Raw genomic sequence first — 25,368 nt, 5'->3', positions numbered from 1 at the left:
GAATTATGGCATTGTTATATGTTCAGGCATAAATATATGATTGCAAAAATATAGATTTCCATATTCTCTGAATGTAATGGTTTTATTTCAGTTGTTTATTTATAAACACTAGAAATAGCAGAAATATTTTACTATACATGTATTCCATTATTTAATTATGTCATTGTACTTGTAGTATTTTAAAACTTAACAATAAAGCAACTTACATTAAAGTGAATTTCTGCATCTTGAGAATAAAGAGAATGGAGGAGTGTATATACAGGATCCATCTTATAAATGCTTCAGCTTGCCTACATCCACATTTAGGCACCAGTGAAAGTTCTGTTGGAAATGTAAACAAATGCTTAAGACATTTATTAGGAAATGTTTCAGTCTTAGGACCTTGTTCACTCCCCACCCGTTTGGCATCAAATACCAGGTATACCATAAATTTTTATTATCACCGAGCCTCATTATGACTGTGTAAGTTGAAAAACCAGAAACTCGACTCATTTCTGAGCTGAGGACCTCCTGTATTTCCTTCACATCATAATTGCTTTCTGTACTGCTGACAGTCATTCCATGTGACCACACAAATAATTTTTCATAGTTCAGTGATATACTGTTCTATATTATATTTTTAGCATGATTGTATTCCCAGAAAAAAAGATATATTGCCTTTGAGGTGGTTTACTGTGTAAGAATACAGGTAAATCTTGTTTGACATCATTTCTTGAATCCAATAAAAGGCTGCCTTCAATGGGTAACTTTGAAAAAGGTCCCAATTTCACCTGAACCATGTATAAAAATCAAAAGTGGTTTGCATGAAAAAAAATGTTTATATAATTTTTATTAAAATGTTTACAACACATTATAAAACATTATATTAACACTCCTTCAACATGAATTAGTATCTTACACATTGTGACTAGGTATTGAAAGGTGGTGATTTTGTTATAATTGGTGGGTAGGAGAGGTGGAATCATGTGCCTCTTCGTAGAAAGATAAAAATATTGAATATTTTTCTGATAATTACTAGATTCTGATATATTTTACTTTTTCTTCATACAGAGCAATTTTATCATTTTTATATAAATATTTATTAGAAACAGCAGTAATGAAATGTCTAGGCATGGGGCAAAATTATATTCATACGTAAATCTTCATTATGTTGTGAGATCTTGGCTTTCCTTCCAGGAGTGAAGCACTTGGCATGGTAGTGATGCAACCTGTCAGTGGTGCCGTACAGGAGTTCCAGACTTACTTCAAGAGCCTGTCACTTGCCAACCACACAGCATACCCGTGGTTCCATGAGTTCTGGGCAGAGGTAATCAATTCTTGTGCCTTCTTCATGTGATTAACTTACTGAATAACTCCATTGGATTTTTCTGCAGTTTCTTGTGTTGTATAGCATTTTTTTTTATTAGGTTTTGTCTCATTCAGTGAAACTCAAGACAACATTCTTCTTCTCCACTCCCCTTCATTTTTATTTGGGTTATCCTAGTTAATTTATACTATGTGTACTTTTTTTTTTTTTTTTTTCAACAAGTTGGTCGTCTCCCACCGAGGCAGGGTGACCCAAAAAAGAAAGAAAATCCCCAAAAAGAAAATACTTTCATCATCATTCAACACTTTCACCACACACACATTATCACTGCTTTTTCAGAGTTGCTCAGAATACAACAGTTTAGAAGCATATACGTATAAAGATACACAACATATCCCTCCAAACTGCCACTATCCCAAACCCCTCCTTTAAAGTGCAGGCATTGTACTTCCCATTTCCAGGACTCAAGTCCCTGAATCCCTTCACTAAATATTACCCTGCTCACACTCCAACAGATATATGCAGAGCACTCAATATAATTATTAACCCATTGCTAAAAACTATTTAGAAAGTTGCAACAGAATGCATAGACACAGTACAATCAATAAATATCTCTGATACCTCACATGTTGGACTCACCCTTAATAGAAACTCCATGCAAATTAAATTTCCAAAAATATAGAAAACTCTATAAGGAGATTCTAAAAATTTCACACTGCCACCTATTTCAAAAATATTGTCATAAACCCTGCCTGAATTTGTTGTAAATTTATATAAATTGAATATAAATGTCAAATGTATCTAATTAGCTGGCTTATTAAGATTCCAGTTAGCATTCATATTCATGCTCTTTACTATATATTTCTACTTTCCAGTAATTATTCTAACAAAAATTACCACCACAATTTTTTTATGCACTAGCCACATTCACCATCACTCGTTCAATAGCTGTCTTACCAGAAATACCCGTGCAAATATCACAATTCAGATATCCTTCTGAACCGCAACATCCCCACCTCTTCCTTTAAAGTTCAGGCAATGTATCTCTCACCTCCAGGATTTGAGTCTGGCTAGTTGATTTCTTTGAATCTTTTCATAAATGTTTTCTTGCTCACACTAACAGCATGCCAAGCAATAAAAAAAACCCTCATCTCCCTTCACTTTGATCTAACACACTCACACAGACTTGCTGGATGCTAAAGCCCCTAGCACTCAAAATCTCCTTTACCCCATCCTTGCTCCAACCCTCCCTCCTTCCTTCCACCCTATATTTATACATCCACTTGTGCATCCTATTCTGATTTATCCACTTTCAATGCTGAAACCACCTCAATAACCCTTCTTCAGCCCTGTGGTTTGATTTCTGTCCATAATCATGTCACACACTTCTCTCAAGCATTACATCTCCACTACTTCCAGCCTCCTTTGCTGTAATGTGGTTTAACCCTTTCACTACCTGCCACATTGATCTATGACATTTGGAATCAGTGTTGCTCACTTAGATCCCATAATTCATAGTGCCCTCAGATATGCCTTGAGTGGCAAATTTTGTCCTAGAGATGAAAAAATGGGCCTGTGCAGTAAGTATACTCAGTATAAAAAAAAATTCCTACCCCCATGCAGTGCAAGATGAGATCAGTAAACTTCTGACTCAGCCTTTGGATTAAAATAGCAACTTAGAATTAGTTTTTGAGGTTTTATTGGCTGCTTCTTGGCATCAATAGGCTAGAAGATTTACAGGAGGCCTTCCACATTCGCAAGGGTTAGGGGATCAAGAACCTTGCGAATCTTGAAAATTCGCGAATGTTTGGTGCACAAATGTGATGTAGGGAAATATAATACTGTACTGTAGCATTCGCAAATGTTTTGATGCGCAAATATATTGTGGGGAAATATAATAATAGCATTTACTTAGCCTAACAATACTGCTTCCTTAACCTGTTGAACCACAAACAGTCATAAAACACATGAAAACATCGTAAAATATTGTATATACGTGTTATGATTGGGCAGCTGGGCATTTGTGAATGTTCGAAGCTCTCGAAAGTGGAGGGCTAGCTGTATTATTTTTTATTAACACGTCAGCCATTTCCCACCAAGGTAGGGTGGCCTGAAAAAGAAAACTTTCACCATCATTCACTCCATCACTGTCTTGCCAGAGGTGCACTAACACTACAGTTATAAAACTGCAACATTAACACCCCTCCTTCAGAGTGCAGGCACTGTACATCCCATCTCAAGGACTCAAGTCCGGCCTACCGGTTTCCCTGAATCCCTTCATAAATATTACCTTGCTCACACTCCAACAACACGTCAGGTCCTAAAAACCATTTGTCTCCATTCACTCCCATCTAACACGCTCACGCATGCTTGCTGGAAGTCCAAGCCCCCTTGCACACAAAACCTTCTTTACTCCCTCCCTCCAACCTTTCCTAGGTCAACCTCTACCCCACCTTCCCTCCATTACAGATTTATATACAACTATCGAAGTCATTCTATTTTGTTCCACCTCTTCATGTCCGAACCACCTCAGCAACCCCTCCTCAGCCCTCTGGATAATAAATAAATAATCCTGCACCTCCTCCTAATTTCAAATCTACAAATTCTCTGCATTATACATGTATTCACATCACACATTGCCCTCAGACACAACATCTCCACTGCCTCCAACCTTCTCCTTGTTGCACCATTCACCACCTATGCTTCGCACCCATATAAGAGCATTGTTATAACTATGCTCTCATACATTCCCCTCCTTGCTTCCATGGACAAAGTTCTTTGTCTCCACAGACTCCTCAGTGCACCATTCACCTTTTTCCCCCTGTCAGTTTTATGATTTACCTCATCTTTTATAGACCCATCTACTGACATGTCCACTCCTAAATATCTGAATACATTTACCTCCTCCATACTGTCTCCCTCCAATCTGATATCCAATCTTTCATTACCTAATTTTTTTGTTATCCTCATCACATTACACTTTCCTGTATTCACTTTTAATTTTCTTCTTTTACGTACCTTACCAAACTCATCCACCAATCTCTGCAACTTCTCTTCAGAATCCCCCAAAAACACAGTGTCATCAGCAAAGAGCAACTGTGACAACTCCCACTTTGTGTTAGATTCTTTATCTTTTAACCCTAGTGAAATGTAGAAAATTTTGGTTGGTTTCATACCAAAATCTTCAGATAGGAGGTAGCCTGAAATAGGCCTCAAAGTGGCAGAAATGGTTGAATTTTGGCAAGTTTCCTGAAGGGTAGGGCTTATCACTCAGTTTTTTTTTTTATTGGTTTTTACTAGGTCTGCTTCAGTTATTGGATGGCCTAAACCATGAGCAAGCAGTCTTTGTTTATTAGACGAGATACTGTTGGGAAAACTTCAAATTTTTGTGACGATGTATTCAGATTGGAGGGCAACTGATAGCTTATACAGTTTAGGTCTAGGGATAAAAAGTATCCTTGACTTGCATTTGAGTATTCAGTATTCTGTTCTTGTGTCATCAATTTTGTTCTGATATATTTCTTTTTTTTTTTGCATTGCCTATAGTGCTTGCATGATAATCCTCTGATATGAATGTGAAATCTGTAAAGTAAAAGGACACAAGTGCAACTAATGTGACATTTTATTGTGGCAATGTTTCGCTCTCCAGGAGCTTTATCAAGCCATTAATAAAGCTCCTGGCTTGATAAAGCTCCTGGAGAGTGAAACGTTGCCACAATAAAATGTCACATTTGTTGCACTTGTGTCCATTTTCTTTACATATTGTCAGTAATTCTACCAACTTTATTACAATGTGAAATCTGTTTTATGGCTTCTGTGCTTTGTGTTTTCATATTCTTATCATGTTCCTGTCTCTAAACAGGTATTTAAATGCCAAGGTGCAGGGTGTTTCACTGGGTCGGCACACAATCTCTCTGGCTACAAATTCCACCAGGCTGAAGATGTGGTCAACACCATGAATGCAATGTCTCTTATTGGTCAAGGACTCGACAGGTGGCGGAGGGAGGCATGTCCAGGTAAAGCCAGCATTGCAGACAAATTGCGGTCATCTGGGAAAGTCTTCCAAGACTTGAAGACTTTGCCAGATGACTATCCACATATTTCTTCTTAAATTAATATTGAGTTTTCATTGGTTCATAATGTAAAGATGTTTAAAAAGTCTATAATAATTTAGCATGCTGAGCATTTTAGAAGAAAAAGGAAGGAAAAATTTAGTTACATATACGTACATGTATTGAGATACAGGTACTGTACTGTAATAAATTATGCAAGGAAGAATATTTGGTACATCCTATATACATAAACTGTACATATATGCACACAGTATATAGATTAGGGGTTCAAAAATAGATATGGCAAGGATAATTCATATCAGTTGATTGAAAGTACAGTAGACTACCACCTTTTGCACCTCCACCTACTGAGGTTTCCGTCTGTTTGTGATTCATTTTTTGTATCTATTTCCACCTTTTGCGACATCTTTACCTATTTCCTCCTCCTGCTCCTTGTGGCAGCACAGTTGGGCCAATTCTTTCCCTACACACCTCAGGCCTCTTGTTTCATGGTATATCTAACTTTGTTTACACCCACCCCCTCGCCTCCCACCCACACCACCACTGGTTACCTGGCAAGTGTGTACAGAACGATAACTCTCTCCTGTGTTATTATTTCATTTCCAATCTTTTTGTCTCCCCATGTCATGTCTGGCTATTAATCATGGCATCAAAAGGGAAATGTAGTGTGGATGAAGGTGCCAGGAAGAAGTTTAAGCATGAAACTATGTCTGTTGAAGAAAATATGCTTAAGGGTAGGGCACCTGTGGTTGATGCAGCCGAGGCTTATGGTGTGAGGGAATCAACAATTCATTCAGTTTGAGACAATGAGAAGATAACAGTTTGTATGATGAGTAACCCAAATTGTGACCTGTTGAAAAAATGGGAAAGCAGTCAATATAGGTAAATAAAACTGAAATGATGCTGAATAACTGGATTCAGAAGAAAACAAAGAAACATGCACTACTTAATTTCCTTGTCTTCCACAGCAAAGCTTTATCTTGCTATTAAGCAATGTACAAGCATTAAGAAAAGCCTGCAAATGTGTATACCTTCAGTCATAGATGGTTTAATCATTGTAGAGTGTACAGTAAGCTTCATAATATAAAGTTAAGTAGCGAGAGTGCCTCTGCTGACCACACAGCAGGTAGAGAAATTATTTCTGAGGGTGGCTGTGGACCTGACCAAGTGTTTAATGTTGATGAGAGAGAATTGTTCTGGAAGATGTCTTCTAGAAGTTACATCGGCAAGCAAGAAAAAGTACTCCTGGATTCAAGGCAACAAAGGACTGTTTAAGCTTGCTGCTGTTTGCTAATGCAACAGGTGACTTTTAAGTGTAGACCCAGGCTTATTTATCACTCAAAGAATTCCCATGCTTTGAAATGGAATGGCAAAAACCACTTTACTTGTTATCAAACCAGTCAGCATAGATGACAGAGGAATTATTTGTTGAATTTTTCAAGTATCATTTTATTCCCGAATTCAGGATTCAAGATTCTCCTAACTCTTGATAATTTCCTGTGCTCATCCTAAACTGTTGCAGGATTTGAACCCAAATGTAAAAGTTATTGTTTTAAAAACCAAATACAACATCACCTATACAACTACTGGATCACAGTGTAATTAAGCCATTTAACCCTTTCAGGGTTTCGGCCGTACTAGTACGGCTTATGCGCCAGGGTTTTTGACGTACTAGTACACCTAAATTCTAGCTCCCTCAAATCTAGTGAGAGAAAGCTGGTAGGCCTACATATGAAAGAATGGGTCTATGTGGTCAGTGTGCGCGGTATAAAAAAAATCCTGCAGCACACAGTGCGTAATGAGAAAAAAAAAACTTTGACCGTGTTTTTGGATTAAAACAGCGACTTTGCACTGTATTTTCGTATGGTATTTATTGTTGTATTCTAGTTTTCCTGGTCTCATTTTATAGAATGGAAGACATATTACAGAAATTGAGATGATTTTGACTGGTTTTACAAAGAAAAATACCTTGAAATTGAGCTCAAAGTAGCAGAAATGTTCGATTTTTACCAAAGTTCAAAAGTAAACAAATCATGCTATGCATCCAATACATGTCAACTGGTGAGTCTAATATTCTTTCACAAGTGCGCTGATATTATTTATACCATTTCTACACCAATGCAGTAGTCTGCATAACAGTAAATCTTCTATTTTTTTGTGAGAATAAAAATTCAAAGTGGAAAGCAAAAGAATGTAAGAGGGGCGTGGGGATGTGACTAATGAACAGAGGAAATGTTATTTTAGTGCCAGGGATGTCTTTCTTGTTTATTCTGGACCCTATTCGGAAATTGGCATCTTTTGAAATTTGTGTGAAATTGGCAAAATTGCTAAAATCTGACCACTGTATTGGATAGTTGATATTGGTAAATGGGTGGTTTCTTGTACTCATTCAAAAGAAAAAATGGAGTTCTAGCGAAATAGTTATGATTTTTGTCGACAAGTACACTGGAATTGGCCGAAAATAGGGCTCAAAGTGGGCAAAATCGCCGATGCGTAAACATCATCGAGACCGCTAACTTCGCGAGAGCATAATTCTGTAAGTTTTCCATCAAATTTCTTACTTTTGGTGTCATTATGATCGGGAAAAGATTCTCTATCTTTCCATAAGAAAAAATAATTTTTTTTTGGGGGGGAAATTTGGGCGACCCTGAGAACAAGTCTCTGAGAGGGCCTGTCGACCCTGAAAGGGTTAAATATATCTACACATGGAATGGTGCAGAAACTCCTTGTAGAAATGAACAATGATTCAGAACTTGGAGTGCCAAAGTTCTGGCATAAATTCAACATTGCATTACCCCACATCAAAGCTGTATAGAATAATGTATCCAAATCAACAATAAATGCAGGCTGGGGAAAATTGTAGCTTAGTGTGGTGAATAATTTCACAGGTTGAGAGTGAAGTCCAGGAAATTATTCAGCTGGCAAGGAGTTGCCCAGGTGAGGGCCTTGAAGACAGCCAGAAGATGTCGATGAACTCTTAGAAGATGGCGAGGGAAAAAAAAAGAAGCCCAGAGGAAGTGCTGGCAGAGCTCAGTTCCCAGACAGAAGGGACTCAGATAGTAGAAGAGGATGAGGAAAGAGGGCCTGCAGAGAAAGTTAACACTACAACAGTTATGTGAGTAGTTCCACGTTGCCGGAAAATTTGTGGACGGTTTGATTGAAGAGGACCCTGACACATCTAGAAGCACTGCTCTTAAGCAGATGCTGAAGTTCACCATATAAAGTATTACTGGGCATTACACAGCGGGGACACATTACAGAATATTTGAGGGCTCCTGTAAGTAGCATCCCTGTGTTGATCTCAGTCCTGAACCCCAGCCACCTCCTCTGTGACCCAGTAGGGCCACACCAAGCCTCTCCACTGACATTAAGCCACTTAAGCAGCAACTAGAAATTAGAGTAAGTGTATTCACATTGACTTTATTATGTTATGCTAGATACACAACCCACACATAGGAAACTAAAATTTATGGCAACGTTTAGGTCCAACTCGGACCATTAACTAGTCACTACTAATTGGACCAAAACATCATTATACATTTCAAGTCTCCTATGAGTGAGTTGTTTGTGTATTGTTCCAGTTATACAATAATATCATGCTGTAATCACGGTGTTTCGACGAGGATTGCCCGTTGAAAAGACACACCAACCCAGTATTTTCTGGAGGGGACACCGCTCTTCATCAGTGGAGACATATACCATTTTCTCACAGCATCTACCTGCCTTTTAAAATCATTTTACAATGCTTAGTTTATTATATTAGGTGAATTGTGTGTTTAAAAGAAGAGGTGTTTGGCTTTTTTTGGAGGTGGCATGGAACATAGCCTAATTTTTCTCATAAGTTGTTCACTGCACCCATGGCCCACTTATAACTAGCTCTCCATCCACTGAATATGTGGACTCTTGGCTTTCTGGCTATTCAGACAGCACTTTTGAAACAAAGGCATCAGTTGGTTGTGTGGGCCAAATGTTCTATCTCATTCGGCATAGAGTAGATGAGATAGAACAGGTACATTAACCAAATTCTGTAAACTCAGCATTGTAATCCTTATAGAGAATAAACTTTGAATTTGAATTTGAATTTATGTTTATCATTTGAAATAAAACTTTGACACAATGTCAGGTGTATCCCTAGCTTGGGAGGCCTTGCTAAGCCACAGATTTCCTGACTAGTACATGATAACAACATACAGAATACAGGGATGCAAGAAATGAGAACTCGGGGACACCATTGGAAGTTAAAGGCACAGATGAACCATAGGAATGTTAGGAAATACATGTACAGGATTTCTTTAGTCTCAGTGAGGAAGTAGTGGAGGGATTCTCCTTGCATAGTGTTTAAGAGCAGGTATGATAGGGCTCATGAGGCAAAGAGGGAGTGAATCTGAAGTGGCAAGTAAGGAAACAGGGCCAGGATCTGAGAATCAACCCCTGCAACCACAAATAGGTGAATATACAAATATTTTAGTACAGTATAATATACCCAATGGTTATTACATCATGGAGTAAATTAAAACATTCATATTCTCTCATTTTTGTTTATTTCCTACTATACAGTTGTATGTTCTTCCTCTACAGGTGTGTCAAGTGGTTCTTGTGATGAGATAACAAGAGATTTCCACTACAGAGACAAGATGTTCCAATACACTCGCTCTGCCAACATACGTGGAGTGGATGGGCACCGCGTTGCCTTTACTGTTGATGGCCATAACCGTGCTGCCACACTCCAGGTTTGTTATAACTGCTTTGTTGTAGAAAATAGGTTGACATATGATGGTTGTCAATGAACTTAAATTTTTCTTTTCTTTTTCTTTTATCAGAAAATGATTAGAAATGGATTTTATTTCAAGTCAACTCAAGTGTAAGTGAAGATTTATTCTGAATTTTGAGCTCTTTGATTGCCAGTAGATTGGATAACAAGTACAGGTAATCCTAGCCTAAACTATACAAATAATATATTTTGACATAAACAGGTTTTTGTATAATGCAACCCTAATAAGCAAGGATTTTTTATGTATTACAGTATATATTATACTGTATATATTTTATCAGATATAATGTTAATTAGTTTGTAAATTTATGGATGATAAGTTAAGGTAAAATCCTTTGTTGTTTTTCTGTAACTTCAAATTTTAGCATGATTGTTGCTTCCAGGTACATACATCTGGTTTTATTTGTTTTTTAATTATACTTCTTTGATCCAGTCTATGGTGAAAGAATGTGGTTCATGGTATGATACACAAGTTAATCTGATATCTTTATTGTGCACACCAGGCCCATCCTGTGGGTGGTAGTCAAAAGATTACAGAAGCATATATTGGATCAAGGAACTGGGTCACAAAGTTTTGATAGCTGAACAAGTTACAGTGGTAATGAACAACTTACATGTTTATATCTGGTTACAGCCATAATGAGTTGTTTATGCAGACAAGAATTAGGCTACACACACACAGAAAAAAATTAAATGGTAATGGATTATTTACACTAGGTAGTAGGTTGGTAGACAGCAGCCGCCCAGGGAGGTACTACCATCCTGCCAAGTGAGTGTAAAACAGAAGCCTGTACATGTTTTATATGGTGGTAGGATTGCTGGTGTCTTTTTTTCTGTCTCATAAACATGCAAGGTTTCAGGCACATCTTGCTACTTCTGCTTACACTTAGGTCACACTGCACATACATGTAATGTACAAGCATATATATACATATTCCTCTGTTTTTTTTTTTTCTATTTTCTTACTAGTTCTTGTTCTTGTTTATTTCTGCTTATTTCCATGGGAAAGTGGAAGAGAATTCTTCCTCCATAAGCCATGTGTGTCATAAGAGGTGATTAAAATGCTGGGACCATGGGGCTAGTAACCTCTTCTCCTGTGTGTATTACTAAATTTAAATGGAAAAACTTTTGCTTTTTCTTTTGGGCCACCCTGCCTCAGTGGGATACAGCTGGTTTGTTGAAAGAAGAAGTACAGTATTATTATTTACAATGGGCAGTCAGGATTTTTTTCCAGAATGGCTGGTAATAAATCACTATAGATAAAGTAGCATGATATACAAGCATTGCAGTGTTGGTATTGCTGGTTCTCCAAGCATACCTATGTTCTTTTACTCTTGTCTGGGTTTCTGGAAGTCTTCACCATGTAAACAGAGTCAAATTCTTCACAGGGTATCCTCCAAACCCTTGTGGTAGTGTCATAACTGTTCTGTTTTCAGTCAACTGAGTTGCCATTGGATTTAGTGGTTTTGCAGACAAAATATGTTTACCCCCTCACCCTTGTTCAATTCCTGCTTGGCAGGATATATGTGCTCTTGTGTATTTTGTGGGCTTGAGAAAGATTTTTTTGTAAAATAGTCTATAAAATAGGTTCTCAACTCAATGCTGTATTGTACTTATAGTACTGTTAATGTTTACAGTTTATTCTGACATAGTAAACTGATACAATTTGGGTCCTGCCATTATGGAACAGTCTTTACTAAATGAAGTAAGACTTAGGAATTTCAGTATGGTTGTTATTAGCTCATTTCCTTTAAAAGTTAAATTTTTCATGCCTGTGCAGGTCTTAAACTTTCGTCATGTTAGTGCTCGGCAAGGTGCTGGCCTCGTGCATGTGGGCACCTACAATGAGGAGGATGGACTGGCCCTTAATGGATCACTGGTCATTACATATGATGCAGAGGGAAAAGAGAGAGCCATGACAGAGATTAAGTCACAGTGCATTGACTTTCAGGCTTGTGGGGATGTTGCTGTTGTATCTAAACCAATCAGGAAAAAGTCACACTATTTACAGGTAAAGAAATTGAGCTTGTATAATGATTTTTTTTTCAATTTAATGCATTTTAAGTGTTCTGCATACTGTATATGGCCCAGCTAGAAAAAAACACTGGCATGCATGTAAAATTGCAATAGTATTTTATTTCATGTTGATTGCACCAAACATTAGTGTACCCCAATTGAGTATTTACAGTACAAGAGGGCCCAGTTTATATAGCAGGTTAGGTTTCAGGCTACTACTTGAAAGTGAAACATGGCCTCTTCCCTTCTTTTTTTTTTTCTTTCAAATGCATATAAGACTGGTAACATGTTTACACTATCATATATTAAATGGGCAAGTAATGTGTACAGTATACACATTACTTACCTTAAAATATTTTTGTCTTTATCTTATAGTGATTGGTGAATACAATTTTTTTTGTAGGAAGTCTGAATAAATGAAGAATGGTTATAATTGAAAATCACCGCATTAATGAAACGCCACAAAGCAAAGCACTGTACATCAGTGTACATAAGTACTATCCAGGTGCACTTTGCATGTCTGTATGTGAAGATAGCCCTCTAATACTTGACAATTAGGTCTGAATCTGCATGAACATTTGTAATATTTTTGTATATCATTACAAAGTAATGAATATAGATTAATGGAAGGGTTAAATTCGTGATCAAGTAATATATGAATCATGAGTAATAGTCAGACTGTCCAGCAGTGAGATAGAAAGTTGAATTGATGCAGCATATATGGTAAGCCCTTGATTTATTAGATCTTGATGCAGCATATACAGTAAACTCTCGATTATTAGACCTTGATGCAGCATGTACAGTAAATTCTTGATTTAATAGACTCTGATGCAGCATATATAGTAAACTCATGATTTATTAGACCTTGATGCAGCATGTACAGTAAACCCATGATTTATTAGACCTTGATGCAGCATATAAACCCTTGATTTATTAGACCTTGATGCAGCATGTACAATAAACCCATGATTTATTAGACCTTGATGCAACATGTACAGTAAACCCATGATTTATTAGACCTTGATGCAGCATGTACAGTAAACGTACGATTTATCAGACCTTGATGCAGCACATATAATAAACCCTCGATTTATTAGACCTTGATGCAGCATGTACAGTAAACCCTCGATTTAATAGACCTGAATTTAATGTATGTTGGAAATACGAGACTAAATCCACTGGTCGTTAGATTCAGAAACAACTGACAAAGTTTGTTGATCACAGAATCGTCAGTTATTGTTGTAGTCACTACAAAATACTGCCTGTCCACCACAGTTGACATTACTTTCACCCTGCTCCCTATTATTAGTCCACTAAATCAAGAAGTTATGGTACGTAAGTAGTGACAGCACTATAAATACCCTAAGTTGTGGTTGATAGTAAAGAGATTTTTTTTGTGATTTTTCACAATAATGGACAATTCTATAATGAGTGTACTTTGGCCATTGTTTCCAAATTGATTGACCCAGTGGATTTTGATCCTTAATTCCGAAGTCTATTATATAGAGGCCGGTCATATGGAGGGTTTACTGTATTTTTATTTCATAATTTTAGTACATTTTTATCATATACACGTATATTCATTCTAAGCATGTATATTTTAATGTGTGTATGTTTTCAGATGTTCCCCAAGCAGCGGTTTGGCATTAGTGGTCTAGTTCCATATCATCACAAGGGCCACACCTTCTTTTCATGTGGGGGATTCTTCAGTGAAGGAATCTTCCAAAATGTTGCTGCAATTGCTTATGCATTAAGCAAGATTAATAGCAATGATGTAGGAGTTGGTCTGGGAGCCATCTTGTTTGATTACTGTGATAGAATAGAGAGAGCCAGAGAAAGATTCTTCAGCTTTTTCTCTGGAGAAGCTTCAGAGAGTGATGGCAACATTGTTTTGGGTCCCAATAGGATTGTAGCATCTATTACATTTGATGATGATGCTGCAGAAGCAGTCTCAAATATTCTCTCTTCAAACTACATTCCTCACTTTAGCTCTCCAGTTGGTGGGCAGAAGCTATCAGATCGTACAGACCACACAATTCTCACAAGTGTTCCATCCAGGACAGCTGAACTACGAACATTCTTGAGTATCGTAAAGTCATACAACTGGAAATTTGTCAGTGTTGTTTATGACAATGATGACACAGGTAAATTCCTTATGGAAACCTTTAGAGAATTTGCTTTGAAAGAAGATGTTTGCCTCGGAGATTCTCTCGGCGTTCCAAAGCGTGTGTCGGAAGAATATGCCCAAGAGCTGATTGAAACATTGGCTGTGTCATGGAAGCCCAGAATAATCATACTTTTAATGGATGCTGCAGATAATATAAGGACAATTTTGAAAGTAGCTCAAAAGCTTGATGAAGATGAAAGGTTTACCTTTATTGCTGGAAGTGCCTGGGGCAACAAACCAAGTGTAACAAAAGATTTAGACAGGATCTCAGCTGGGGCATTAACCTTTACGATGGAAACTTATGATCTTCCAGATTTTAGATACTATGTTTCAAATTTGACTCTCCAGAAACATGAACCATTCCCAGATGAATGGTTTGAAGAATATTTTCAGAACAAGTTTGAATGTAGATTATCATCTAGTGAGAGAGTTGAGAGACAGTATATATCAGAATGCTTAGGAACGGAGCACGTTCGCGCAGATGATATTGTTCAAGATCCTTATGTCTTCCATACAATCTTAAGTATTAATGCTATAGCACATGGATTAGAATCTTATATCACTAAACAGTGTGCAGAAGCTGAGACAATTGATGATTGCAATATTGTGCAAGCTGAACTTTTGTTAGAAATTCTGCAACAAAGTGAACTAACATTAAATAATACAAGTGAAACAAATTCCCGTGGCCAAGCTGATGCATATGGATATCATATTTGGAACTACAGAAAATTAGGCAGAGATTATGGATATTTAAGTGTTGGAAAGTGGGAGAATAGTAAATTGCACTTAGAAAAGCCAAGTATAGAATTTAAAATTGGAACTTATGCACCAGATTCCTTATGCAGAGAGGGAATTTGCCTTGAAGTATGTTCCTCACAGTCAACTGTATATGCAGCTATGGCTCTCCCAAAACCTCTTCCTATAGATGCCAACTTCTTCAATGTCTATGGTATTACTACAGGAACAATCAGTCTCCTTGGAATAATAGTTATCTTGATAACAATGGTGTATTTCATGATGTCTTTCCCCACAGCAACTGGCACATCAGTGTTGGGCTACATGATACTTATTGGCTGCCTAATGCTATATGCAGTCAATTTTGCTTTCCTCTTCCAGCCAACTGTTGGCACATGTGCTGTCAGAAGGTTTCTTATGGGTGTGGCATATGCCACTGTCTTTGCTGCCATGTTAGTCAAAGTCATACATACTTGGAGAATCATGACTTGTAGCCGGATTAGTGGTGACCCAGATGTCTTGGCCAAGCCTGGTGGGCTTTTACTGATATCCTTGGCCCTAGCTTTAGTGCAAGTCACGCTTGGTGCTGCATGGCTAATCCTCTACCCTCCTGGTATTGACCTGACAGGTGCAACATGGCGATGCACACCAACTGATCAGTTTGAGGTTGAGCTTGTGATTTCTCTGGTGTATGTGATGGTTCTTATTGCAGCCACTATTCTTTTCTGCTTTGAAACGTGGCATGCAGACGAAACCTGTAGAGAGACACGCTGGATACTGTTGGCTTCCCTTTTCACAAGCATTACTTGGTGTGTATGGACAGTAGTTGCAACACAGGCACCTATTCACTTTAGGGACCCATCTATTGTCATTGGAAATCTTGTGTCTGCTACATCTGTGATGCTGCTCCTGTATGCTCGAAAGATGTATCTGTATAGTCAGTTAAGCAGGGATGTGAAGGATTTGGAAATGAGATCTCACTACACAGCTGCAACATCACTGTACAATGCTTCTCTCAATGCTCACACACAAAAGACGGCAGAAAATATACCAAAGACTCCAGGAATGGACACAAGTGCAGGAATGCCTGGCAGACAGTTTGTGGGTAAGTCAACTTCATATTTTACAGTTTTTAATAAAATATTCTTGGTAAATTATATGTTATATTACTTTTATACATTTATCTTTTGTACTAGGGAATCTTGCATCATGGTAACTTGTGTATGTTTTAATTCCATAATCATAAGAAAGTATACCAAAGACTCCAGGAACGGATTCAAGTGCAGGAATGCCTGGCAGACAGTTTGTGGGTAAGTCAACCTCTTATTTTATAATTTTTAATAAAATATTCTTGGTAAATTTTATACTGTATTACTTTTATAACTATCTTTTATATTAGGGGATCTTTTATCATGGTAACTTATGTATGTTTTAATTTCATAATCATAAGAAATTTTTAATATAGCAGTTTGCTTACTGATTCTGCACTAGTACATCTCATGAGGTGGAGGTTATGGTATACTAATTAGATTATTATTTGATGCTCTTAGTTTTGCATAGCATTACATAAACATTTTTATAATTATTAATGGATCATGTACTGTAGTGTAAGATTCCTCTCTGATAAACTAGCTTTGGTTACTTAGCATTACAGCTATACAGTATACGTATTCACAATCATTACTGAACCATTCATTGGAATTTACATTAATAGTTCATCTTGAAAGTAAATACTGTAGTACAGTGATTTTCAGTTGTACAGAGAGAGATACAGTAACATGCAAGGCATTGCTGTTATGTGGTGGTAGTGTTTTATAATCAGTAAATGGGAGTGTCTCCTGATGGTGACCTATTTAGTGACTAAGTATTTTGCTTGCCTACAAGAGCTACTAGGTTTTAAACCCCATTAAGAGAAATAATGAAATACTCCCTAGCAATATCCTGAGTGTTCCCTTTTCCCTTATACAAAGGAACTATACATGGAGTCTTTGCTAATCTTTAGGTAGCTTTCCTTCTTTAATACATTTATTAAACAAAGGCACCCATCATTCCCAGAATGTATCAACACATGCTTCTAGGGTTATTTCTGGTCTCATGCATGTCTGCTGCTTTAATGTCTTTCAACCTACTCATTGACTTGTTCATTTCCTTCACACTCACCTCTGACTCTTACCCTCAACTAGATTTTTATTCTTCCTACACCATGAGTGAAATACATGCCTCCCTTTTCATCCTCATGTATGTCATCAAATTTTCTCTCTCCAGTACTTCTATCTCATCTAACAAGTGATATAAAACAGTGTTATTGGGTCCAAGTCTTTAATACTAGTTTCTTATTATATATGAATGTATTATTTATTCTTATTTTTTATAATGTATGCTCAACATTGTTGCAATAATATATACTTAAAATCTTATATTGATATTCATTACTTTATTTCTCCTATTTTTTGCTGTTATTCTATTTTATACTACATTAATCCTATTTTGCATGTTTCATTCTCTCTTCCCTACATTTTCATATCCTGTTGATGTGATCTTTTACCTCTGGCTCCTACTGGTATTACCTTTTGGAATTTCTGGTACAACCTGTTGGGCACCTCTCCACATGAACTGCTACGTGGCTACTTCTGTTGTGACTGCAACACTTCTTGGTGCGTCTTCTCCTGATTGGCTCCTCACGCAGTGGTCGGCAACACTTTACGCCTCTATCATCCCAATGGCCCAATTGTGGGTAAAGTTCTTGGGCCTCCTCAGCCACATCCTCTAGCAATAGCTCGAGGTGTCACTCTTGGGTCACTGGTTCCTCCAGGGGCCCGGAAATAACCAGCACTGATGGCAACGCACGGTTGTGTAGGTAGCATGAATATATTGTCAATAAAATTCACATGTTGATTTTAAAAAAGCAAAATTTTGGTATGAAATTTATTTTGCATGGTACATGTAATTCTGCTACCTCCTGTAAGACTGGTCTCCCTGATTGTTGAGTGATGGACTTAAACACTGACAGGTTTGTAGTTCTTTGTGTATATTACCTAAAAGTTTGATCCCTATTTTAGGGATTATTCTTGACTGATGGACTACAGATGACATGCAGCTTTAATACCTTTGTGTAGTCAATAAACTTTAAACATTATAAACCAACCAACCAAACTGGCTCTGGGTGAGGAATACATAATGATAAAATTACTGAAAGCAAAACTATGCAGAGTACTGTAGCTGTGTTACTTAGCAATTGTCATAATTATTATTATGATCGAAAACTTTTCAGGGTACCTTGAGGCTAGTGAGGGGAGCTCTTGATCCATTTACTGGACTTATTCTTCCCTTCCATGGATCAAACCTAAATATCTTCCATTCTACAGGCTCTCTGTGTCCCCTATTCATCTACTGCTTTTCTCAGATTAAAATATTAAATAAAATTATAATTATGGAGAATTGCTAAACCTGTAGGGATCATACATTACCTGGGGAATGGGAGATAATTAGGTTTTGTCTGAGGAAGGAGAGGGTAGCTGTAATTCCTTGGATCAAGAGCCCCTCACTATTATGACACACCTCTTGAAGAATTCTGCCTAGTACAGCTATTGGGGAGATGTCTTCCTGACTGTCTCCTCAGACACAGCAATACAGTATTAAATTATTTACCTTATAAATGTACTGTATAATGTATTTTGTCACATAACATTATAAAAAAATAATTTTTAATTCATGTATAAGACAATATTGGCTATACATCAGTCATCTGTTTATAAGCAAATCTGCACAAGGCAAGTTTATACAAAAGTCAGGGAGATTGGTACAGTATTTTCAGATACCTCACCAATATCCCTGTGTATAATCCAAGTGCCATACTACTGACAGTAGTAAAGAAAAGACAAATTTCATTATATTAGAGCAACGTTTTATACTGCGTAAAGCTTTATCACAGAGCAATGCATTGTCCCAATAAAAGTTTGTTCTACAACTTTTCTTCACTGTGTATGATCCCGGACATGGACCTCGAGTCGCATAAACTTTTAAGGTGGCCTTTGCAATACTTAACATAAAAGTTAAAATGCAGTATATAAAGTATAGTATAGTAGCTGGCTTTTCTTGAATTTTTTTTAATAGGAATGCTTCCGTTGCAGTTATGTATATATTTGCTTGCAGTGGGTGGCATATGAGCCCCTTTGAATAAGTGTGTTTCATTTGCAGAATGGATGCTGAATTCCTTTGTTATTTAGAGTAAAACAGTTCTTATACTCTTAAATAAATACAATAAGAATGTACTATACTATCTGGATACTTTTGTAATTACAAAAATATTTGTATAAGAATTGAAATTTCAGGGGGTACTCCCTCAGCCTCAATACCCAAATGTCTTAACTTATTTAATGTTGTATAATGTTAATGTTGCAGTTTAAAAACTGTAGTGTAAAGCACCCTTCTGGCAAGACAGTGATGGAGTGAATGATGGTGAAAGTTTTTCTTTTTCGGGCCACCCTGCCTTGGTGGGAATCGGCCAGTGTGATAATAAAAAATAATAATAACCGTACTGCACAATATACATTTCAATGCACTCTTAGTTGCTTCAAGACATTATTGTGTTTTTTGAACACTGACACTTTCCTTCCATGGTATGGCAACTTAAATATGTTATAATTAGGGGAAAGCACTGGGAGTCATGTAGTACCTTGTTAATACAAGTAAAAATAATTTATTTCTTTTCTTCAGTATACAAGTTACATATAATAAAATATTGTTAGGCACAAAAAGACAGCCACTAGTATTCGGTGCATTTCAGGCAGACTAATTCTAATGCTTCAAGACTACTTAAGAACTAAGCATTCAGATAGGGTGACATGAAGAAGGAAATTTAGCCAAGGAAAGTTATACATACTGACCTGACATTGTATATAGTGAATGTTTGTATGTATGGAGGATATTAAAGTTTGCAAAATATTTATCTTAAATTTTTTGGTATGTTATCAAGATAAAACTCCTCTTGAAAATAGGAATTTATATGTGATGCTTGTAAGTATGGTAATGTGTTAGCACCTGGTTGGCTCAGGAATAAATATTTGACATTTTTTGACAGTGAAAAAGTTATAAACAATTTCACTCGCATCTCAAGAATAAGTTTTTTGTAATATAAGAATAATAATGTATTTAACATTAATTTTAGATTAAGTTGATAAATAGGGAAAAACTATATTCTTTTTAGGATAATGAAGTACAATGTACAGTGTCACAGTACTTAAAAGAATAAGGTCTTAAAAATTTTATTAAAGTTATGTAGTATATGCTATTCATGTCTGTGCTGCTGAATCAGCTTTTAAAATTATTATTTCAAGAATACAGTTGTAAAGTACTTTTTTTATAACACAGGTGATCAGGAGGTGAGTTTCCGGACAGTGACCCTTCCTCCGGAAACACCACAGAGCCGACATTCCTCATATCACTCCAATACATCTAGACACTCCCTTCGGCGTTCACTCTCTGATGAGCTTCCTGAGGACCTTACTTTTGATGTTGAGTCATCAGAAGAAGAATTTCCTGTGGATGCTCATCACCTTAGTGATGATAACGATCTAGAAGGAGCAGTCAGGGGATTTAGTGAGAACCGAAGTGGAGTGTCAGAGCGGGATCGGCTTCCCTCCATCCGCCGTGTGGGTTCTAGACAAATGCTGGTTTTTCTTACCGATGGTAACACAATAGGTAAGTGTGTTTCAAGACTGAATTTTATTCCAGATGGGGAAGTTTTTAATATAAAGCAGTTCTAATTATGGAAGCTGTGTGTAAGAATCATGCAAGATTTATGATTTTCCACATTACTTATGGTAAACACTTCCACTTCATCACAGAGAATGATCACATATGATAAGAATTACCATAGTCTTCAGTGAACACAACATTAGATGCCAAGAAGCCTCACTAATTACTGTCACTAACATCTTGGAACATAAGCTCTTCAAGGAAGGTTCCTTGATGCTGGTGAGGGGCTCTTGATCTTGGGAATTGGATCTGTGCTCCATTTCCCTGAATACCTTCCACATCCCCCCCCCCCCCCACATGCACTGTATAATCCTAAGGGTTTAGTGCTTCATCCTTGATTATAATAATTGGAACATAATATTGGAAGCTGCAAAATTTCAAAAACACTGGCAGACACAATACTCAAATCCAGCTTCTGTACTGTAAACTGATTTTCTTGAATCTCTTCATATTATAAATGATGCCTGACTTGAACCCCACACTGCATCAGGATTGGCTGCATTCTCATGTCTATTATACTGTACAGCACTGGAAAATGATGATGTAATATCCATTTGAGGGACCAAGTCAAGAAACTTGTAGTTTTGTTAGTTGAAGTTTCATGCATCACCCTACCTATCCTGTGAACAGTAGTCAAGAGTAGAGGCACACGAGGGCAGAGACTGGGCCTCAACTTTCTGTTAGCTTAGTAAGTTGCAGTATTAAACTTCAACTTGCTTAGCTAACAGCATGTTGGTGCCCCATCCCAAGACACATAAGCATGCAACTAATAATAATAATAATGACTTATGCTTTTCCAGTAGACATTGTTGACACAGTGAGAGTATACAGTGGAACCTTGGCACTCGAACTTAATTGGTTCCAGAAGGTTGTTCGAGTGCAGAATGAAGTTTTCCCACCCAATTTTCTTTTTGGCCCCATTGTGACTTATTTATACAAATAATATAAAAAAAAAAAAAAATTGAAGAGACAAAATAGTTTACAGCGAAGTTCTGGCAGGTCATGTTTGTTTGGTCAACTACTGAGCGATTTGTTTACCAAACAAAGCGTTCGAATATTGAATTGTTCAAGTACCAAGGTTCCACTATATTTAATCATGGAACTTTCAGATCACACTCTTGTTTGGATAGGTTTTAAACAAATTTTTAGATTCCATAATTTTTATAAGATAGAACCTTGGAAGAGACAGTTGATCATTTGTCTGTATAAAACTAAATTCCGTAGGTATATAATATACCTTATGCCAGATTTTTCATTTTCAGGTGAAGTTTCAAGAATATAAGGGTACTTACTGCTTTCTTTGGGTTAGATTGCACTAAGGTACGTAATTGTTTAGTAATATTTATAAAATAACAAGAAGAATAGACCTTTTCCTCGATCCAAATGTCACTGTATTTGGATTTTGACTGTTCAGGATTCTTACTATATTTCCTACTTAAGCATATGTACTTAGGTATGTCAGATCTATTACTCCAGATTATTTATAGAAATTATTTTTAATTTTGAATAGTGTTGTGCCAGTATACCGAGTATTGTGTAAGAATGGTATATAATACCGACAAGATGAAATTAAGACACATGTGCAACATCTGGGTATCTTTATTGTAGACGTTTCGCCATCCAGTGGCTTTATCAATACAAATTCTAGGACATAACTTGAAGACAGTAGAACTATGTACAGAAGATGAGGTAATCAGTCCCTCAACCTAGGAATAGGTGCAAAGAGCACCATAGTCTCCACGACTATGGTGCTCTTCGCATAGTCTCCACGACTATGGTGCTCTTCACACCTACTCCTAGGTTGAGGGACTGATTACCTCATCTTCTGTACATAGTTCTACTGTCTTCAAGTTATGTCCTAGAATTTGTATTGATAAAGCCACTGGATGGCGAAACGTCTACAATAAAGATACCCAGATGTTGCACATGTGTCTTAATTTCATACCGAGTATTATCTAAAAAGGAAAAAGACAGCATGGCAAGTAACGGTCTAATTTATTTTGTAAATTTGTATTTACCTTACCATTATACCCATCCAGCCTTAATGCTGGCATGAAAATTTTTGGGGTACATATATAAGAAGGCCTACCAATTTTAGAAATGTTAGTAAGGATGTAATCTACCTAGACACACTAGCAGTGAGGATATTTTAATCCCTAGGATAGGTCTGAAATAAACTCGGAGATATACATCTCTGTTTGGCAACACTAGTTTAGCTTTATTGTGATCCATGTTTTGTCTTCACAGAAGCAAATATAAAAGAATCAGATTATATTTTCACAATGTTGCTTTTTTGGTTGGTATGTGAAAAACTGAAGTTAGTTTATTAGGTTTAAAGATTATAATTTATACAAGGATCATTAAGAATAAAAAATGTACAGCATTAAGGTTATATTTTATATTATTATTTTTTTTACATTATAAACATTTTTGTATACTTTTATATAGTTTTTGTACTGCTGTACCTTGAAAGAACTCACTGTAAACAAGAGAGACTTTGTCTAAATGAGAATGCTTTAGGTATATGTAAGTGATGTGACTGCAAGCACTTTATATGAATCATAGAAATTGTACAAGTTAATTTGCTTCCTTTTGTTTATAGGAAAAAAATAAACTGGAGAATAATGGTGAAAGATTGTGGTGAAAGATCATAGTAAAACATCATATGTATATTGCAAAATAACATTATTTTATCACTGTTTTAGGCTCTTTATGTATAAATATTTCTCCATAATGTGTTAATATAGGTGTATGTAGATAGCTGAAATTGTTAATGACTTTGATTATTTGGATTTCAGTTAAGTTTCTGATTTAGCCAGTCAGTACAGTCCTATGGTAAACAAACAAAAATACCTTAGAGTTAGAGTTACCCTTAAAATTCACCAGATATAGTTTTTCAGTTTATAAGACAGATTTCCTATGATGATTACTATTATGACAAAAAGCCCTGAACTTGTGAGTTATTCAGTTGTGCACGGTAAAAGGAGAAATGGGATTTTCTTCGGGAGTAAAAAGAGCAGCGGAAACTTTAGTATTGGAGGTGTGAAGTGAGGCGATATGAAGAACTCAGAGGTTAGTGTTGTAGAATTACTCCCTTAATGCTACAGCTTCTATTAACCATCAGGTTAATAGAAATAGAAATGCTTGGGGAAAGAATGGTGGATGGGACATTCTTGCTTTCATTGATGGCAAATGCTCACTTATCTAGTGCCACAGAGGATTTCTGTTGGGGCAGTCATCTGGGCTAAAGTATTTTGGGAAGGAGGTGCCTTTTTTGCATAAGCAATGACAGACATTAAAATCATGTGGCTCTCCAGTGCAGAGAATTTCCTGGGAGATACAAAAACCTACACACACAACCCACATTCGGTCCCCTCATCTCTTGGTAGGTGGTGACCCTTGGTTATGGGATCTAATTTTGTGTACCAATTCTTGCATTCTGAAGGTGGGTGACCAGGCCTGCAAGCCACTTCATGGTGCAAGAGTCCCATTGACTGACTGACCCACATCATCCTGATGTTCTCATTATTACTACTATTAATAAATAGTATTCAGAGAAGTGCCAAACCTGGATAGGTTACACAGCCCAGTTCTTGAATTAGTTGAGTTGTGGATAATTACTTCTGCACTCAAGCCAAGAACAGCTACAGAAATGTTTGATGACAGACATTCTATCATGTGAATGACTTCATTGGTCACAGGAAAACTTTTCATAATTTTTCAACCAAGTTTATATTTGTGCACATACAAGATGCCTCAAGTCAATGCTCCATGCAAATGGCAGGTAGTGACTGGCACAAGATAGTTGTGCTTCTTCAAATGGCCTTGCAGACTTGAGGAATGTGTGTGATATTTAGTAGAGCACTACTTGCATTGCAAGTAGTGGTGTCAAAACTTCAGTGACTGATGCTTTCTCCAATTAATGGTATATTTGATGGGACAGCTATTACTAAGGTGCAGCCTATTCCACAAGAGTGCTGGCAGTTTTGCCACCCAGCTGTGTACTGCTAAATGACTTAAGTGCCCTGCCTGAAAATCTTTGGTCCAAACTGACCCAGTCATATCAGGATTATACATCTCCCCCTTTCCCTACTTCAATTGTGCAGGGGATCATACCTCATATTCCTGTCAGGAATGTGAGGCTTACTACATATGATTGTGGGTAGGCATGTTATATGGTCAGTCATTAGCACATCTCACAAAGGAACTATAAATTTCCATATTACTGTGGGATGTTATCTGGACTCTTCCTTTTCCCCAGTGCATAAAAACTTATTTTTCTTTAGAAACTCCTACTTTTATTACCTTCCCTGTCATCATCCACCTACTATTCCTTGAGTTTTCTACACTACCCTCCTACTACTGTGGTGGAGGCTCATTCTTTTGATGATAGCTGTAACTGCAAGAACGTGGGCTCTCTCTTGGTGAGGCAAGATGTATGGGCAGGTATCCTCACACCTTGTCCTTGTTCACCTAGCATTAAATGTTTACTGTATTTTTTTTTTTTTTAACACCTCAGCCATCTTCCACCGAGGCAGGCGCG

The 25,368-nt window shown here is 37.0% G+C and overlaps 1 protein-coding gene across 2 annotated transcripts in view; it reads left to right on the top strand.

The window, feature by feature from the left end:
- Window positions 1-22,485, top strand: part of LOC128694146 (uncharacterized) — a 179,979-nt gene extending 157,494 nt beyond the window's left edge. Inside the window, exons 25-32 of one of the 2 annotated variants that reach the window (XM_070093627.1) lie at window positions 1,177-1,306; window positions 5,169-5,322; window positions 9,958-10,109; window positions 11,931-12,161; window positions 13,788-16,173; window positions 16,316-16,378; window positions 17,755-17,921; window positions 20,439-20,580. In XM_070093627.1, coding sequence (XP_069949728.1) covers window positions 1,177-1,306; window positions 5,169-5,322; window positions 9,958-10,109; window positions 11,931-12,161; window positions 13,788-16,173; window positions 16,316-16,378; window positions 17,755-17,894 — 3,256 coding nt within the window. In that variant the 3' untranslated portion in view covers window positions 17,895-17,921; window positions 20,439-20,580. Of the gene's footprint in view, window positions 1-1,176; window positions 1,307-5,168; window positions 5,323-9,957; window positions 10,110-11,930; window positions 12,162-13,787; window positions 16,174-16,315; window positions 16,379-17,754; window positions 17,922-20,438; window positions 20,769-22,087 lie in introns of those variants that run through there. The other variant, XM_070093626.1, reaches the window with a different exon arrangement.
- The last annotated feature ends 2,883 nt before the right edge of the window (window positions 22,486-25,368 follow it).

The sequence above is a fragment of the Cherax quadricarinatus genome, chromosome 43 (assembly GCF_038502225.1).
Source record: "Cherax quadricarinatus isolate ZL_2023a chromosome 43, ASM3850222v1, whole genome shotgun sequence".
NCBI lineage: Eukaryota > Metazoa > Arthropoda > Malacostraca > Decapoda > Parastacidae > Cherax > Cherax quadricarinatus.
This window is presented reverse-complemented; position numbering and strand designations above follow the sequence as displayed.